The sequence below is a fragment of the Arvicanthis niloticus genome, chromosome 12 (genome assembly GCF_011762505.2).
Source record: "Arvicanthis niloticus isolate mArvNil1 chromosome 12, mArvNil1.pat.X, whole genome shotgun sequence".
Classification (NCBI taxonomy): Eukaryota; Metazoa; Chordata; class Mammalia; order Rodentia; family Muridae; genus Arvicanthis; species Arvicanthis niloticus.
In genome coordinates this window covers 43,730,911-43,749,552 of record NC_047669.1, presented here as the reverse complement: position 1 = coordinate 43,749,552, position 18,642 = coordinate 43,730,911, and the positions used below count along the sequence as shown (strand labels likewise).

At 41.6% G+C, this 18,642-nt stretch overlaps 1 protein-coding gene across 1 annotated transcript in view; it reads left to right on the top strand.

Annotated features, from left to right (window-relative positions):
• The window catches only part of Crybg3 (crystallin beta-gamma domain containing 3), a 112,816-nt gene that overhangs the window by 90,259 nt on the left and 3,915 nt on the right, over positions 1-18,642 (top strand). Inside the window, exons 18-19 of the mRNA XM_034514839.2 lie at positions 8,152-8,291; positions 13,861-13,984. Of these exons, the coding sequence (XP_034370730.1) occupies positions 8,152-8,291; positions 13,861-13,984 (264 nt within the window). The remainder of the gene's footprint in view (positions 1-8,151; positions 8,292-13,860; positions 13,985-18,642) is intronic.

The window sequence follows — 18,642 nt, the reverse complement described above, 5'->3', positions numbered from 1 at the left end:
TTTTTTGTGCGACCTTCTGGTTCTCTCTTGTCCCCATCCCACTGCTGGGTCTCCCTCACCAAGCTCTCTCCTTGGCCCCTGCCAGGTCCCTTTATTATCTTCTCTATTTTGCCCTGCTTCGTGGACATGAATTCACATTTTGTTTCCTCTTCCTATGTCCTTTAGGATCTAAATTAGGTAACCACAGGTGCCCTCATGTTTGAAGTGAGTCTTAGTTGACTTTCATTACTGTCCTACAATACCACAAACAAAAGCACCTTAGGGCGGAAAGGATTAATTTTGACTCAAAACTCTTAGGTCCCACTATCACTGAGGAAAATCAAGGAAGGAATCCAAGACAGGAACCTGGAGGCAGGAAGCAAAGCAGAGGCCATGGAGTGTTGCTGCTCCTCATGGCCTTGCTCAGCTTCCTCCTTATGCCCAAGAGCACATGCTCAAGGGCACCGCACACACTCCTGGCCTAGGCCCTCCCGAATCAGCCTTTCATCAAGAAGATACCCTATAGGCTTGCCCACAGGCTACTACTATGAAGGCATCTTGTCAACTGAGGGTCTCTTTTTCCAGATGATTCTATCTGTGCCAAGTTGACGCAAACAAGTCCCGCCTCCAGCATGCAAACATTTGCGACAGACCTACCATAAGGCAATTTTTTCAGCCCTAAATGGTCATTCTTTACATGTCTGTCTGTCAAATCTCCCTGCACATAGTCACAACTATTGAACTACAGTCTCTATGGATACAGTGCAGATCATTTTGTTTGTTTTGAATTGTGGGACCTCTATACAGTCTCCTCTGCTTAGCCCATGGCCATAAAACTCAGGACTCCATTATTTAAAATTTAGGACAACAGTCCAATCCTACTAACCATAAACAGATAGTGCCTGTATACAGTTTGTTCTCGTTCCCCAGGCCACTCCATAACAGGGGGTTATACTTTGAGCTTGGGGTGGGGTTGTGTCTAATCTTCCCCTTACCTCCCTTCCCCCCTCTTGCTTGGGCGTCATTCTCTCCAGCCCAAAGGTATTAATTAATTAACTAATTAATTAACTAATTAAATGTAAGTACACTGTAGCTGTACTTCAGACACCCCATAAGAGGGCATCCGATTTCATTATGGATGGTTGTGAGCTTCCATGTGGTTGCTGGGATTTGAACTCATGACCTTTGGAAGAGCAGTCAGTCAGTGCTCTTAACCACTGAGCCATCTCACAGCCCGTGTCTAATCTTCTTAAAGTGCTCTGTGTAGCGTTGAAAGTTGAAGGATGATGGGGAAAACCATTTACCACTGTTATCTGTTGAAGAAGTGCTTTAAAGCTGAACAGACTGTTTTAAGAATATTGGGCACAAACATGAGAACAGGATACCTGAGCTGTGAGCTGAGCTGAGTGTGAGCTTCAGACTGCCATGCCGAGACAAGTCAGTGTTGGCCCAGTGTCTTGTTGGGTAACCTGTTGACTACATTACCACGGGAGCAGATGTCTACTCTTTGCTTTGCCAGTGTCTCCATGGAGGCTTGGCATAGAAGAAGTCTGGCTTTCTGAAGTAATAATTCTTATCCTGGCAGCTACAAGAGGGCAAAGCCACATAAACATGGTAACAAGAGCCTGTAGGAGACATTGGAGTGAAATTATGATTCTGATGACATATTCAGCTTTCAGTGGAATCAGAATTAAGAAGACTGTACAATATGCAGTGTATATGTATTATATAGTATATATAGTATATATAGTGTATATATATACATATATATACACATACATAAAATACATATATGTATATGCATATATAATGTTAGAGACAGCTCTCACATGGGGGAAAAACAATAACTAGGGTCTTGTACTCTAAACATAACCTAATTATGGAAAGCAAATTTTATGAGTTAGAAGAAATTATAGGAGATTCTCCCAGTGACACCAGAGCAGGATGGATATCTTTTAGATACAGAAAGCAGGAATTACTAAGGGTTCAGAGGCAAACATGAGTTAATGTTGCTTGTCATAATCTGTGTCTTGTTGCTGTAAGTGAATACCTCAGGCTTGGTAATTTACAAAGGAAAAAAGTGTTTAGCTTATGATTGGAAAATGTGGGAAGTGCTAGATATAGCCGCCTCAGGTGAGTGATGTCCCTTTGCTCTAGGGACCTCAGGCAGTGAGGAGAGTCACATTGGGTGAGGGAGTGAGCACCCTAGTTGTAACCTCTCCTCTTCCTATAAAGCAGTGTTCTTCCTAGGTTCAGGCCCAACTTTTATGTCATTGTTTAAGCATTAATTACCTCCTGAAGGTCTCTCTTCCAAACACCCATACTCTGATGAGTTTATACACTTTTCCACTTAATGATGAAGCTTGTTTCAGCATGAGAGTTGGTAGGGACACTGAAACTTAACCCTGCCATAATAAATTGTTGAATATGTGGTCACTGAGCAGGAATTCAGTCTTAGAATCCTAGAGGCCAGAAGTCTGAAATGGTCTCACTGGGGAAAATTTAAGGTGCAGACAGGACTGCTTTTCTTCTGTAAATCTCTAGGTGGTAATCCATGTCCTTACCTCTTCTAGAAACTTCCAGTTTTCCTTCATTCAGGGGCACGCTTGTCTCTGAAGTGTATCTGCTCACGGTGGTTTTACCTCTGACCTCCTGCCTTGCTGCTCTGAGAGGGCCTTGTGGTTACACTTGGCCTACATCAGTAATCCAGCTTAAGATCTTAACCACTAGTCATGCCCTTAGAGTTCCCATTTCTGTGTTAAATAACAGTGTATTCGCTGGTTCTCAGAGATAGGATGCAGGTATTTTTATGTTTCCTATGGTCAGGTATTAATTACTCGGTCCTTGACAGCAGGCCTCAAATGGAAAGAATATGCTCACAGCCTGCATTAACTAGAGACAGATACAAGGAGAGAAAGTCAAAAGAGGATACAAATCTGCCATTTATAGACAAGGAGAGAATGGCGTAGAACATGCAGAAGATATTAAACCTCAAGGATGACTGCAGGAATACAAAGCAAAACAATAATGAGGCTTTAGATATAAGTACTTAAAAATGTGACAGTTCCAAAATTTGGTTTAACTGTGCAATTATAGGAAACGTAGTTGGTTGACAGGAATTCACTGCCTTACAGTCCCGGAGGGAGGCCTCCCAATTAATATCATTCATATATGGCTAGTGGATGGAGTATGGGTATAGTGGGGGCAGCGTGAAGGGATTCATTGTAGCACTGGGAGAGAAAACAGTAGCACATTCACAGACTAAAGTACACAGCAGCACAGAGGTAGCAGAGTTCAGCTGTGAGCATGGACACCTTCAGTACCGAAGACAAGCAGGATACCTCTAGCAACTCTGAATTTAAATTCAGGTGTACTCAATACATCTCATTTACTTAAAATTTTTGGTACAAATTTAGTACATTGTTAAATACTATTCAGTATTGTAAATTACTTCAGCATGCATTGCATCAAAATATTAGGGTTGATGGCTTCATATTCAAGGAAGTTTGCTGGTACCCGTGACTTGATCATCTTAGATGGGATATTCAGTGAACGTAATAAATATTTAAAAACACAGTATTTGCCAATTAAAGTTAAAAAATACAAATGGGAAATCCAGATATAATCCTTGTGGGTGCTGGGTGGATGGTCAAATGTTACGTTATTTGCTCTTTCAGAAATGAGTTAGAAGTTACCTAAAAAGGGGAATGTGGACATGAAATAGTGAGGCTTATTTTTACTAAGGTAAGTGGAAAGGGGCTCTGTAAGGCAGGTGGCTGTTGAAATCTGCCTCGGCGTCTGGAAACTCTTGGCTCGGCTCCGACTCTGCCATTGATACCTACCTGAGTGTACCCAAGCATGGGGTTTTTCTCTGGGTCTTCATTTTCGGATCTACTCAAACGTGAGGATTAAGTGAGCTGGGGCTTATGGAGCCCTTTAAGGTGGTGCTGAGGGAAGGGTAGCAGCCCACTGATGATGGCTAATTCATGTTTCTGCAAAATTGTGACTTGATAGGCTGACGGGGTAAATAGGATTCTGTAGCCCAGAGGATATCATATTAGATTCCTTTTAAGGATTTATGAGACTTCTATTAGGTTATTGTCATTTCTTTTAGCCTTTCCCAGTAGCTTGGCATGTCTTTGGAATGGTAGTTAGGCACACATTATGGTCCATGACACTAGGCTTGGTCACTAAGTTCCGTTTTAAGGGGTTCATTTGGCAAGTATCTGGGGGAGCTGGAGTTGTTGGGTTATACAGATAGAATTGTGAGCGTCTAATACTGAGTGAAAATGTTATGTTTACAGCCTAACCAGTTAACAAGTCTTGGGTTACTGTCAGCACATTTTCCCTGTAAACAGTGATTTGAAACCTAAAGACCTATACAGTGTCAAAGTATGTCATAGATTTGTTCTTAAGAAGTTCAAATTAGCACTTAGATTTAAGCTTTTTATACAATTATATTGAAGGTGTGATGGTGTGATTGTGGTTTTTCTAGCACTGGTCTCAGGCCTCCAGGCGTAGTTGGCGGATGTGTTTGTATATAGAAAGTAGGGATCTTAGATGCTCCCCACCTCACATGGAGAAGCTCAGGGCTTGAGGTAACTGCACACTTGACAACTGCTTGTATCCTGCATCATACAGTGATTGGCAGCTAGAACATTTTAGAGTAACAGAAGAGGGATATAGCTTCTGGGGCCATTGGGTGTAGGCGCAAAGCCTGCCTCTTCCCTTACCCTGTAGCCTGTGCCTTGACTGCTCAACTGTAGAATGAATCCGGGTTGTACCCACATCAGAGGTAAACCTTAGGGATTAAGTGCGTAAATTCAGTTTTATAATCCCTAATATGAATGTATTTGGAATTCCGAATTTTTCACATTTGAAGAAGAATCGAGCTTTTATATAGGGTGTATAAGAAAACACCCTGAGGATTCCAGAAAGTATTCTATAAATAACTCATATCTGTTTCCAATATGAATTTGATGAATTGATACAGACCAGATAAAGATTATAAATATACTTAATGTTTATTCAGGCTAAATTTGTTGCCAAATAAATTAGGGCAGAAATTGGTTTTAGACTCTTACTATCATAGAAATATGAATATATGTATTTCCTTATATATGAATGTATATCTATTTATATATGAAAAAGACTAACAGCATTAGTGTCTTAGAGCAGAAATGATGAATAAGCACTTATTAAGCAATGGTAATTATTATTATTATTATTATTATTACTATTATTATTACTATTATTATCTCAGCATAGATTAATGGAGGAGACAAGGAGGAACTGGTTTTCTTTCCCAATTTAAATGTTCACATATATATATAAATTATTCCAACATTCTTTTCCTTTCATAACCAGCCCACACACTCTTTGAAACTGGATCCACTTTACATGGCTTAGACTTGACCTAGCAGGAATGTCTTATTGCCGCTGACTCCCAAGAAGAACCTTTAGCCCCAAGTGGTAGGCTAATTTAGCCATGACATTTACAGAGCTCAATGTTTAATCTAATCCATGTGGTTTCTATTGTCTTTAGGAAGTACAGATTATTCTGTCATCTTCAGTTTTGAGCACTTAGCATTAATTTTTGTGTCTCGAGATCTTCAGGTTTGGGGAGTGCAGGAAGTGCATCAGGACTTGGTTGGTTTTTGAAAATATTTCTCAGACACTCTAAATGATCGGCTGTCAATCATTGCCATGATCCCGTCCAGATTAGCACTGGGCTGTCCTCCTGAATCTTCCAATTCTTTGCGTACACATATAAATCTGTTGTCCTTGTACATTTACATATGTTTATAAATGAAGCATTTAAACTGAAACAACGTAAAATTTAATAACTCAGACACAGACATTTCTGGTCTATCAGACCTCTAGAAGAGGTGCCTTTGGGTTTGGGAACAATGGATGCCTGCAAGTGAGAAGTCTGCCAGCCTGGATTCAATGGTGCCTGCCCTTTTACTGTCAGTAGCGAATGGGTTATTTCCTTACTCTGGTTGTTAGTCATCTCTTATTTGGCTAATGCTGTTAGGCCACAGCTGGACCTACTTTCTCATTTAAGTACCCTCTCTTGACTCATACAAACTCTTAGAAACATTATCTTTAAAACATTATCTTGGCTGTTGGACACATTATCCTCACATTGTCTACATCATTTTTAATAGAGGAACAGATTACGTTTGTACCCCTAAACTTTCTGTATTTTATTAAGATAAATTTCTAAGATGTTGACTTGCTAGAGGGAACAAATTTGATGGAGTGTGAGCTCACACTCAGCCTCTCAAAAGGGGACTATACAGTATGCCTGTTTTAGTTATAATATTGCATGGCATTTAAGTCAGGTTCTCATAGGCTTTAAATCTTTTTTCCTTCTGGGTTACAAGTTTCACTGTGTGAGTAGCAAACCTTTACTTCTGTTACTCTTTGTCTGGAGAAAGCCGCTCGCTGATGGTTGATTCCGGACCCTTTCCAGGCTCCTTGCCTGTCTGCCCTTTCTCCCTGAGCCATGGCTGACCAAATAGATATGTGGGCAGAGATCACTGAAGTCCCTGAGGACAGGGATATTTAAAAAGTCTCAACAATAAACTCAGGAGTTTCTTACTGACTTTGCTGATCTCATTTTTAATCACTTCTGTCAGCTATTGGAATACTTCTAATTTTTAGATTGTAGGTATCAGGGGATGCAGCTAGAGCATCGAGGAGTCAGTGACTAGCAGTAATGAGTTTCTCCTAAGTGGTGGTCGTAGAGAAGACCAGTGCTTCTGGGTAGTATTTCACTTCTTTTCTACTATCTTCTGATTTCTAGGTCAGCACAGTGTAATCCTATGTACCAGACACATGTGGTTATTTAAGTTTAAATGTAATTACATGGCTTTAGTCTACCGGTTAGATGAACTACATTCAAAGTGTTCATTGGCAATACACCTAGTAGAGCCATATTGGACAAGGCAGATAGACACTATTTCTGTAGCTACAGAAGATTGTGGGAAGAGTGCAAGACTTGCATTCTAGGCCATTTGGCACACAGTGTAAAAAGTATGCATTCTCTTTCTCTATAGAGTTAAGGTCCTAGGAGACTTCTCTCTTCCATGTTAGCATATCTGTGGGCGGTGTTTGGGACTTGTTCGGCCAGCCATGCTGGTGAGACTACAGGCAGCCAAAGACTACTGAGAAGAGGAGCAATAGTCTTCCCTATGGTACAGCTGCAAATTGGTTATCTAGTACCAGGTTGTCAGCCTTGAAAGCATATCCATACATGCAGCATTACACAGACTGAACAGGCTGTGCTTCAGAGGAGGTATAGTAAGTTCCTTTCAATAAGAACCACACTCTCGTGAAGCCAACCCAGCAATCAGTTCTGAAATATTAGGAACCACTGGACTAAATGTCTTTCTCTACCAGGATCAGCGTTTATGTGGTTGCTGGGGATCCAAATTCCAGTTCTTATGATTGCCTTTTTATCAAGTTGGTTCATCACAGTCTTGTCCTTGACTCTGCCTTGGCAGACTTGGTTCTATTCCTGTCCTGTCCATGTAGCAAGGAATGTGGCAACTCTTACATGATGACAGTCAGTGAGCACACCTAACACCTTTCCTGTGGGATTTGTTTGCTTGGTGGCTGGTTCTCCTGGCTACTCCTCTAAAAAATCCCACACATGTCTGTCTCCCACATGCCTGCTCTGCACAAGCACCCTCCCCAGATCTTGTCTACCTTGTAGATGTGCTCCATCCTTTCAGCCATGCATCCTCATGGATTCTTTTTCTTCCAGAAAAGTAACCCTGCTTTTCCTGGGTACTCTCACAGGGCGTATTTGTTCATTTTTATACCATATGTTGCATTAAACTATTACTCTACTTCTTGGAACTTCTCTGTAGTTAATAATGCCTCAAACACAGATGTATGGCCTTGCTTTGGTATCTCATTCCCCAAGTCTTGTGGCTGCTATCCTATATATGCTAATGAGTGAAAACAATGGCATCTCTTCTGCTGTCTGACATGAATTAATTTTGGTGAGAAACTGCCTCTGTGTCTGCACATTCTAAATGTTTTCAATTAAGAGCGTGCTCTCTCCTCCTCCTAGGGTTGTAGTAAGACTAGGTTGTGTTTCACTTGTACTTCCTCCCACCCCTACACTCTGATGATGCTTTTTCTTTTTGTATGTGTTAGGTTTTTGAAGAACCTTCCATCAGCCTTTTTGCTCTGGAACACTGTGAGGGAAGAGAGCTACATCTTGAAGATGCGGTGAATTCTGTTTTGAACAAGGACCTACACTTCTATACCCAGTCTGTGTGGATAAAGAGTGGCTTGTGAGTACAGGAAGCGGGGCTCACTCTGGGTTGGTCATGGATTTAAGATAGAGTCCATCGGTTGCTGTTTCCCCACTACGGCTGTGAGTCAGTTGGTGCGCCTGTTGATCTCATACAACAGTAGCTTCTATTTTAAAAAAGACAAGCTGGAACCATGCAGTGATCTGGGATAAGAACCCTTTGGGGAGGAGGGCTGGTACCCCATCAGAGGACAGATCGTGGAGCAGTTCCACCAGTTAATGTTCCATACTTTAGCCTACTTCCTCTTCAGGGGAAATTTCATTAAATCATCTCTTTAAGCTGTGAATAACATCACCTGTGTAAGGCAAGTGACTATTTAAAAGACTAAGATGGTTGGATTTGACTTTGACCTGACAGCTTGTTGGACCGAAAGCAGTCCCTATCCCAGTGCTCATTTTCATACAGCCCACTTGGGTTGATGCAGCCTGCCAGCCTGCCTGACCGCCAGCCCGTCCCCCTGCCTGCCTGCCTGCCTGCCTATGGACATCGGTCATTTCTGTTACTAGTCAACATGGAGCTAGGTGGCACAAGCCCTGTGTGCTTACATTTGGGGAAACTGTCTTTTATCTTTTTTTTTTTTTTTTTTTTTTTTTTTTGCTGCAATAACATGAGGTTTAATGATACTGGTGCACCAGGGCTCCCTTGCATTGTAAGCAAGAGAACCCTGAGTTGAGGTTAAGAGCACTTTTTATACAGTTTTAAGGGGTATACTACAGAAACAGTGACTAAGCACAATATGATTGGCGGAACAGTGTGACTTTTAAACTGATTGGTCTTTGGGGAATGGGGTGGCAAGGACTTCCCTTGTCTGTAAGTGTCAAGGGTTGGTCTGTCTACATGCTCTGGGCCTTTCTCACTGGCAGGTGGGCTCCCTCCCCTGTGGTCTGAGGAATGTTAATCCAGCAGGGTAATCCAGCAGGTGTCCTTGGACTAAGGAGTGTGCTCCTCCCAGGATGTGTCCTGGGGCAGTTAAAAATTAACTTTAACTAAAAATTAAGTTTAACTGAATTCTTACATTCCCCCCTTTTCTTTGTGGCTGATTCCAATCCTGGAATCACAAGCTGTCATCTTGGTGTACAGCATGATATTGTTGTCTAAGCATAAGTACTTGTATGGTATTTACACCATCTTTAACAAATTTAACTAAGTGATTAAAATGTAGGGCCACCAGGTATATGGGGCCACTGACTTTGAAGTGGACTAAACAACATCTCCAACTTGTGAAAGGACCTCTCATGTTAGCTTTTGGGGAACATGAAGGTTACCCTCAAGGGCTAGTCCATCACGGTCTAGACCACAAGTACCTCAGGTGGAATCATGTTGGTCAGCTACAGTCTTGTCTCTAAATTTTGAGTGTGCAGGACTGTCTAATTGGGCGATGGTTCTTCTGGAGCTGGTTTTACATGAAAGGTATGGATCTGAGTCGATATTCTATCAATCCTCACAGCGGTGGGAGTGGTCAGCAACACCAGGAATGGTCCCTTTCAGCTGGACATAGACCAGGTTCTCTAACCTGGAAACTATGGGATGTTTCTGGGGTCTCCGGTTCATAGGCGTGGGCCAACAGGGTTTACACTTTTTTCTGCACCACCTGAAGTCCTTTTAACCTAGCATACAAATTACTGTTACTATGACAAGTAAGTCTAGTCACCTCTCCGAAGGTGGTAAAAGGAGCAGGTGCCCCATATAGAATCTCAAAAGGAGTTAGGTTAAACCTTGAAGGGGTGTTTCTAACCCTAAAAAAAGCCAGAGGAAGGAGCACCACCCAGTCTGCACTGCCAGTCTCCATGGACAATTTAGTCAAGGTCTCTTTTAGGCTTCTATTTATTCTTTCTACCTGACCTGAGCTTTGGGGTCTATAAATGCAATGAAGTTTCTAATCAAACCCCAGGTACTTGGCCAATCTCTGACTTACCTGGGCAACAAAGGCAGGCCCATTATTCAAGCCCTTAGCACCCCGAACGTGGAAAGATTTCTTCTAGGATCTTTTTCACCGCCACCCCCATTGCCATTTCTTTGTTGGAAAAGCCTTTACCCAGCTGGAGAAGGTGTCCACAAATACTAGGAGGTACTTATTACCATACCTGGCAGGCTTGATCTTTGTGAAATCTACTTCTTAATAGGCTCTCCGTCTGTTGCCTCAGAGGTGTTTGCCAGGTTCGGCCTTGGTTCAGCAGGCATTTGTCTTTTGACAGGCTATACATGCATATACGGTATCTTCAACCAGCTGTGTGAGTCTAAGCATGTGGAACTTGGTGTTTAACATGGTGGCCACAAGTTTCTTGACTCCTAACGTGTCCACTGGTACATCTGTTTCACCGTCTCTTCTGCCTCTTTCTGGGGCAGAATTATCTTTCTAGCTGGGGTTTTCCACACCCTCAAGTCCTTATCAAACTCTTTTTTGACTTTAGTCATTAAGGCCAGATTTTGGGCCGTATATAGGAATGAAGGTGTGGGTTCTGCCAAACGACAGAACCCCGCTGTCCCCAGGAATTTCCTTACTTGTTTGGCATTGGAGGGAGGGGGGATGTGGAACACAGTCTCTTTTCTAGCCTCTGATAGCCATTGCTTTCTGTCTCTGAGCAGATACCCCAAGTAACTGACCTGTTTTCTGTAGATCTGGGCCTTCTTAGCAGAGGCCCAGTCCAGTTCAGCTAGTAACCGGCAGGTTCCATTGAGGCACGTGTCTCTGTTAAGGCCAACCAGGAGAATGTCATTTATGAATTGAAGAAGGGTTACCTGGGAGTTTTCTGCTCTGAACAGGGTGAGATCCTGGTGTAGAGCTTCATCAAAGATGGTAGGGGAGTTCTTGAACCCTTGTAGAAGTTGAGTCCATGTTGGGAAACTGTCTTTTAAAAAGCATTGTTGTTACTAATATCTGAATTAGATATGTGTTTGAGCATCTGTGTTTAACAGAGGTTACGGGGAGGTCTGTAGCTGAATCTTTGTCTCGTGGAAAATCTGCCTTTCTTTTTCACTTGCGAAGAGTCCGCCACAGAAGCTGGCTCCTGCTCTTATACTGCTGGTGTTTTTGACTAAAACTCAACAAAGAAAACATGCATAGCTACTGATAGTATAAAAATGGCTTTTTATTGTTTGTGGCTTTTAAATTGTGTGGTAGTTAACTCTGTTTAAATATATGAGGTAATCAACAAAAAAGGTCAGAAGATAAATTGAAAACTAAGTCAACTATTACACCAAGTGGCTCTTACATAATTCATATATAACAGTTTAAATTTTCCTCTGAAAAGTATCTGACATAGTTTGGCATATATTTATTTATTTATTATTTATTTACTTTTTGTTTGTTTGTTTTTCGAGACAGGGTTTCTCTGTGTAGTCCTGGCTGTCCTGGAACTCACTCTGTAGACCAGGCTGGCCTCACACTCAGAAATCCACCTGCCTCTGCCTCCCAAGTGCTGGGATTAAAGGCGTGTGCCACCACCGCCCGGCTAGTTTGGCCTTTATTAAAGTGAATTAATTTACTCTGTCTTAACATGGGATTCCAGAATATTACTTTCCAGTTAGCTCTATGTACTTGAGTTGCATTTCAAAACTCTACATAGGACTTTCACACTTTTATTTTTACATATCTGTGTTAAACTGATATTTGACACCCAGTTGTAAGGTTCTCACCTTTCTATTTTTACTCCTTTCTAGAAAATGTGTGCAAGTTCATCTTGACACCATTTATTCTTGATAGCTTATTTTCTTTTTCTTTTTTAAATCTATGTACTATTCTCGATTCTCCACAACAGAATTACTGGGCAGATTCAAGGACATGGTGGATTTGCTTAAAACCCTGCCTGGGCTACCGTGGGCTTCCAGGATACCATTTCATGCCGAATCACCTACTCTATGACTTACATTTTTAATCGCTGTTCTGTTTTGATCTATGATGGTAAAGAGATCCCATACATGTACGTCACTGAAATCAACATGGAATGGGATTCGTTTGTTAAAAGCCAGAGAGGTGGTTAAGCATCTCTGGTCATGCTGACTTGCCTTTGCACATGATTAGATTAGTGCAGGCAGTTGTAACGGATCAAGGGAAAGCTGTCCATCCCACTGCCTCAATATACCCATAATTTGGCCATGTCTGATCTCACTTATGGACAAAAAGGTGGATTTTTCCTCACAGTACTCAGTTTGAGTCAGGACTCCTTTTAAGCTTCTACTGATTTAATAAATCAGGCTTTCCTCAGTTCCTTCTTCCTGCCCACGATTTTATGTACCTTTTCCTGCATGAACCAATGGGGCTCTGCAAGAGGACAGTTTCCTCTGGAAAACTAAAGAACAGAAGCCACTGCTATAGCAACAGTGGCTTCCTGCACTTAAACTTCAAAGAGATTTGTTTTGAAGGTTCCAGTCTGAGCTCAGCAGCACGGTTGCTTTAGCCTTTGAGTTGCACACTAGCACAGGAGTTGGAGAAAAAAAAAAAAAAAAAAAAAAAGAATAACAACAAAACACCAGGAGCCAAGAAGCAAATGGAAGGGACCATAACATTGTTTCCCAGCACCTCCTACAAGGTGCTATATCCTTGACAGTTTAACCACATCCCAGAGGAGCTATAGTGCAGACTAGGTCCTTCACAAAGGACCTTTCGGCACACTGGTCCACACCACAGCGGACTCTGGGAGAAGCTGTTTCTGGGAACTATCCCTCCTGATAGGCAGACTTAGGTTCTGCTACTGGAGCTCACCCCTCCATCCCAGGTGACACATACTGACTGCATTTCCCAAGTCCCGTGTCTGAAGCAAGCCTCATCCTCCACACTTTCTGTAGAGTGTCTTCAGAGACTTTGAGTCTCCCTGAAAATTTGGGGTTCTGGAAATCTTAGTGTTTAGTCACTCAGTTTGGCAACGAGTTTACACAAGGCTCGGCAAGCTGTCAAGTACTATCTGTGGGCTACCTCTGTCTCACTCCTAGGAAACTGTCACAAGTGGTACAAAAGCAGCTATAGCCAGGCTGGGAAGAAATGGACACAATGACTGCATCAGTCCTTGTTCTCACCCAAGGCCACTCTTAGAGACTTTAACACAACCAAGACTGAACACAGCAGTGTTAGGGAAGATTTACAGAGGAGCTATCTTTGAAAAAAAAAAAAGACCACAAGGGGAATCTCTCTGGGTAGTCCTTGGTGACCACAGGCAGTTGTGGAGACAGATGCAGCTCTCTGGAGAAGCTCTGAATCACATGGGACAACCTAGGGAAGGAGGAATATTTTCCTCTTAGGTAACAGTGGGAGGCCAACTGAAATATTTCAATGTTAAAATGCTTTGAGGCTTGCTGTGTCAAAGGATAATAACTGGAAGGAGCATTGCTCGTTTTGTAAGTGCAGGAGCAGGAGTCTGACTTTCATTCTGACTCCAGATGCAGTGGCTATCTTCTCAACCCCTACCAAAGGAAAAATGTGTAATTACCTATTTGTAAAATCTACAGATCTAGAGGCTGTAACGCATAGTGGTATAACTGTTGGTTTTAGTTAAGAGGTTGCTTTTTTTTTTGTTTGTAGTGTCCCACATTTTTCTTTCCTGCTTTCTTGCAGATGGATAGCTTATGAAGGTTCCAATTTCTTGGGAAGGCAAATCCTCCTTGTGCCTAACGAGATCCCAAATTGGACAGCATTCAGTGGGTGGAAAACGATCGGTTCTGTGCGTCCTATGAAGCAGGTAAGAAGTAGAGACCCAGATAGCTTGACAGAAATGTCATAAACCTCTTGGTCACTTCTGTATCCAGGGAGGGTGGTTATGCTCTTTTGCAGGAATCTCATTTTAGCCAGTTCATAAAATTTTATCTAAGGTCAATATTGGATTTTAGTGTTGAAGCCAAAGTTTTATCATTCATTATTTTTTCACTAAATTAAAATAATGTAAACTCTGTGGTAAACAATGGGGAAAATGATTAATATAATAAGTTTTGTTTTCTTTGCATATGGAGTTTGCCCTTATGAAATCTTCAGGTTAAATCCTGGCAATTTAATTAAAACAGTATTTATCACTCGCCTACTGCTTGTCAGTCTTCCATTACAAAGATTCCCACTGCACTTAGATGATCAGTGTTCCTCAGTCTGAGATTGGACTTCTTGCTTCCCGCTTGTGGCCCCAGTCTCCTCTTCTCACTCACTGTATCACATGCACCCCAATGCAAAGGGCTTTCCTCCCTGCCTGATAACAAGGCTGTGCCATCTGGGTAGAATGTCTTCTCATTCTTTGCCAAACTAGTTCCTAACTAACCTTTTAATTCAATGTACCAGGTCCTCTTAGATGCCTGCTCAGTCAGTCTCTCCTGTCTAAATTAAAACCCTAAAACACTTGATTCTTCTACTACAAGACCTGGTATGTAGCTTACAAGCACATAGGTACAGATGAGCTGGGCTCATTCCTACTCTGTTGGAAAGCACTTTTGAGAAGCAGAAGTGCCTATTTTGCTTACTGTTCTCTTTGGTACTTGTCACAGTGGCAAGGACTCAAGGACTCAAACTGTTTAATAAAGGAATAATAGATGTCTAGTGTCCTCTAAGATATGGTAGATACTAGGACAGATATCATCAGTTCCTTAGTTGAACTGCAATTTTTAAATTAAATTCAAAGCTGACATATTTGACCCCCAGCACCCATATCAAAAACCAGGTATGATGTGCATGTATGTAACTCTATCAGGAGAGAAGGTGGGGCATGAGGGTCTTCTGGCCAGCTTCCCTAGAATAGTTGGGAAGTTCCAGGCAAGTGAAAAGACCCTGCCTTAAATGTAGGTGTGACCCAAAATATATCTCTTACTTCCACCTGAACATACACATGCATACTTGTGAACCCCCAACACCACACAAAACTGGAACATAAAACAACACATGATTATCAAAAGCCTCAGGCAGTGTGTAGCACCAAGAAGAGAAGTGGTATACGTAGAGCTTGAAAAGTTCCCCCAGGCAGCCCAGGTGTGTGCTGGGTGGCAGATGAACTATCTACCTGTTTGTGTTCTCTTTAGAACACTGTTTCACTTGATTCTCATAGTAGTGTTAAGGATTATTATCGGATGCCAAACAGCTTGAGAAAGGTAACCCAAGTGTTAGGACCATAATGTGAGCCCATAATGTGACTCTTTGATAGTAAGATCAGCATTTGCTGAATTCTACCAAGAACTAACTCCAGGAAGTGAGCAGTTGGTTTAGAAGATCCAGGTGCTGAGGCTCTGATCAACCTCAGTGTTTGGTAATTACCAGACTCTTGCCATGTCCTTTTATACAGTCTTAGCACCCCAGGTTCATCACTGTGAATAGGTAGTAGTATATGGATACACATTGGCCTTGTATCAACTACGGTACCACATTGACTCTGAAAGCTTATTAGTTACCATGCTCCCGGAGAGAGCCAGAGCAGTTCTGCAGAAGGACCCCAAAACATTAGTGGTTTCTTGATATAATGTTCCAGAATGCTCCTCATTCCCAGTCTATGGGATAAGTGGTAACTGAAGTAAATAAATAAATAGCCACAGGAAAAAGAAAAAAGTGGGAAATCAGGTTTGGCTTTTAAAGACTAGCTACTAACATGAATACTATGTTCCAAAAACCATAGTAGCCAGTGTGAAAATGCTCCTGTTTTGGCTTCCTTCCAACCAAAGGCCTCATTCATGGTAAACCTATACCATTGAATTACATCCCCAGTCATCTCATTTTTGAATGAAGTTTCTGTGTCGGACAAGGAGATCCATTCCCATTGTTCCAGGTCCTGAGATAAAGAATGCTTAGAATAATCTCTTAATTGTACAAGCAAGTTCCATTTGCATAATTTTAATATAAAGTATAGTTACATCATTTCCTGTCTTTCCTCCTTCCAACCCTTTCCATTTGGAACCTCCTTACTCCTTAAATTCATGGCCTCTTTTTATTTTTGTTACACACACACATATTCCCATGCCTTTGGTGTTGTCATTGTTCACTATTTTATCTCCATCTGCTGCAGAGAAGCGTCTTTAATGAGGGGTGAGAGCTACAGTGCATTGAAGTATTAAGAATGCAGTTAGGATTGTGCTGGTTTAGTAAAGTAGTGGTAAGACCCGAGACCTCTATAGGTCTGGCTAGGTTTCCAGTACCATGGTTTCCCTCTTGTTAAATGTGCTTTACATCCAATTAGAAAGCTATTGGTCATTGCCAAGGTATGATTGCCAAAGTGGCAGCTTCAGGGATATCTGGCCATGCTGGTTAATGTGATTTACAGTTGGGGAGGACTCTTCATTGCTACCTCCATTGGCAGCTTACTCTGAAAGCTGGTCCAAGGGGAGGAAGCTTTCAGGTTAAATCCAGTTCAGACCTTCTGAGTCCTGTGTCCAAAGTACATGGTATCTTCAGCAATGGGACTTAATGTTCAACCTCTCAGATTCTTCCTGGATTGCATACCTGTAACAACTATTGTGATTTAAGTTAATTTCAAAGTAATGTTTAAGATTATTTTCCTCATTGTGTAATTAGTCCATAGCTTTAAAACTCAACAAAAGAATTCTCAGTTTTGAAAACAGTAGTTTGCTACTACATGTAACTTTGTACAGGGTTGGTGCTGCTATAGTTCTTTTCCTTGTTGAGGAACCAGGAAATAATCAAAACATGGTCCTCTTTGAGGCTGGGAATACAGAAGTCACTAAGGTACTTATAGTGCATGTCAGTGATTTTTAAGTGTAATTACAGAGTCCTCAGACTACAAATGGTAATAAGGGTTATTAGTACCTTGCTTGGTCTAATTGATTAAAACTGTGATGTATAGTCCTAAAATAACTGGAGCTCTGTCTTCCGTGAAGGTCATACCTGTTTCTTTGCATATGCAAGGTAATACAACTGTACAAGTTCACTGAAGCATCGAGAATTAGTAATTGTTACTATGGGAGACAACCCTGAGTTGTGGACACTTAAGTACCTTACTGCAGTTATAATTAATTACTGATGCCAGAGTTTTCAGAGTAAAAACCTGGGGACTGGCAGCCCAATAAGCTAGTCTCAGTCTCATGTCTTCAATACACTAATGAAAGAATAGTAAGAGGAGAGACAGATTTACTCAAAGTACTACAATAATAAATAAAGGATCGCATACTATAAGTGCAGGTTTTGAGGGCTAAAGGTGTGCATAATTCAGCAGTCCTTGTCACGGTTTGGTCCCCAGGATTGATGGTGGACAACTCATTGTCTAGATCAAGTCTGATCTAAATAGTGGTCTGGTAAGTTGTCAGAACTGTACAATCTCTTGTTGGGAGGCAGTTCCCCCTCTGGCTGGAAAAAGGTCTTCAGCTTTCCCCTTCTGTCAGCATGGGATTTTCTTTCAGCTCAATAGCTAAAGGAATGGTCACATGGTATCTTGTTCTACCAGGATGGTTACAGACATTGAGTGTTATTTTTTAAGACACTCAGCAGTCTTGTTCCCAGGCTTTTACAGCCAAGTTATTTGCCTTTCTACTTGGTAATTTAAATATTTAGGTGATGTTTCTTTAGATATCCTAAACACAGTAGCAGATTACCAAAAGGCAACCCAACTTCGAGTTGATGTGTTGTAAGTGTCAAACTACAGTATTCATTGGTGGTCTTGCAATATAATACCAAGCTTTACTTCTCTGGACAGCACTTAAGTTTCACAGTGAAGGTACTTCAAATAGCAGATCACTTTATTACAGTGCTAGAGTTCTACATAGGATGCCAGCTCTCATCCAGAGGGGATAGTATATCTTCTATTTTATCTTCAGGACCTGAGGCCTTGGATGCAGGATGTTTCCTGTAGAGCTCCTTCCAGTGTCCTTCTCCTGTCTTATAACCACAGGGATAACTGGTGTGTTCCTGCATGGGTCTCTTGAGCCATCCTGCCAGAGATCTGACTCCCCATCTGTGACAGTGTTATTTGTAAAACCTGGAGCCACAGATGTTTTCTCTGAAAGGTTGATTTTTTTTCTGACAAAATTATGAGCACAAAAAAACCATGTGGATTGATGTGTCCAAGGGCTCAGCAAATAGTAGCCCTTATCCTTAGTGCTCTCAAGATTTCTTCTTGTAAAAATTGTGTGTCATGTATTTCCCAGACAAAGAAGTACAGTCTGATTTTTGAATGCAGAAGAAATTCCTTCCATGGGTGAAAGATGAAGACATTTACTAGCAGCTGTTGGCCATTTAATCATTGCTCCACACAGTGTGCCAAGTACCATGCTTGCTATTCCTGTACTGTCACTAAGACCCATGTTGGGGATCTTACCCAACCCTGGCCCTTATTCTCCCCATCCCTCCCAGCCTATCTGACACATGATGAAACTCACCAAATCCCTAATTCCATACTGCCTGAGCCTTACATTGTGTTCTGGT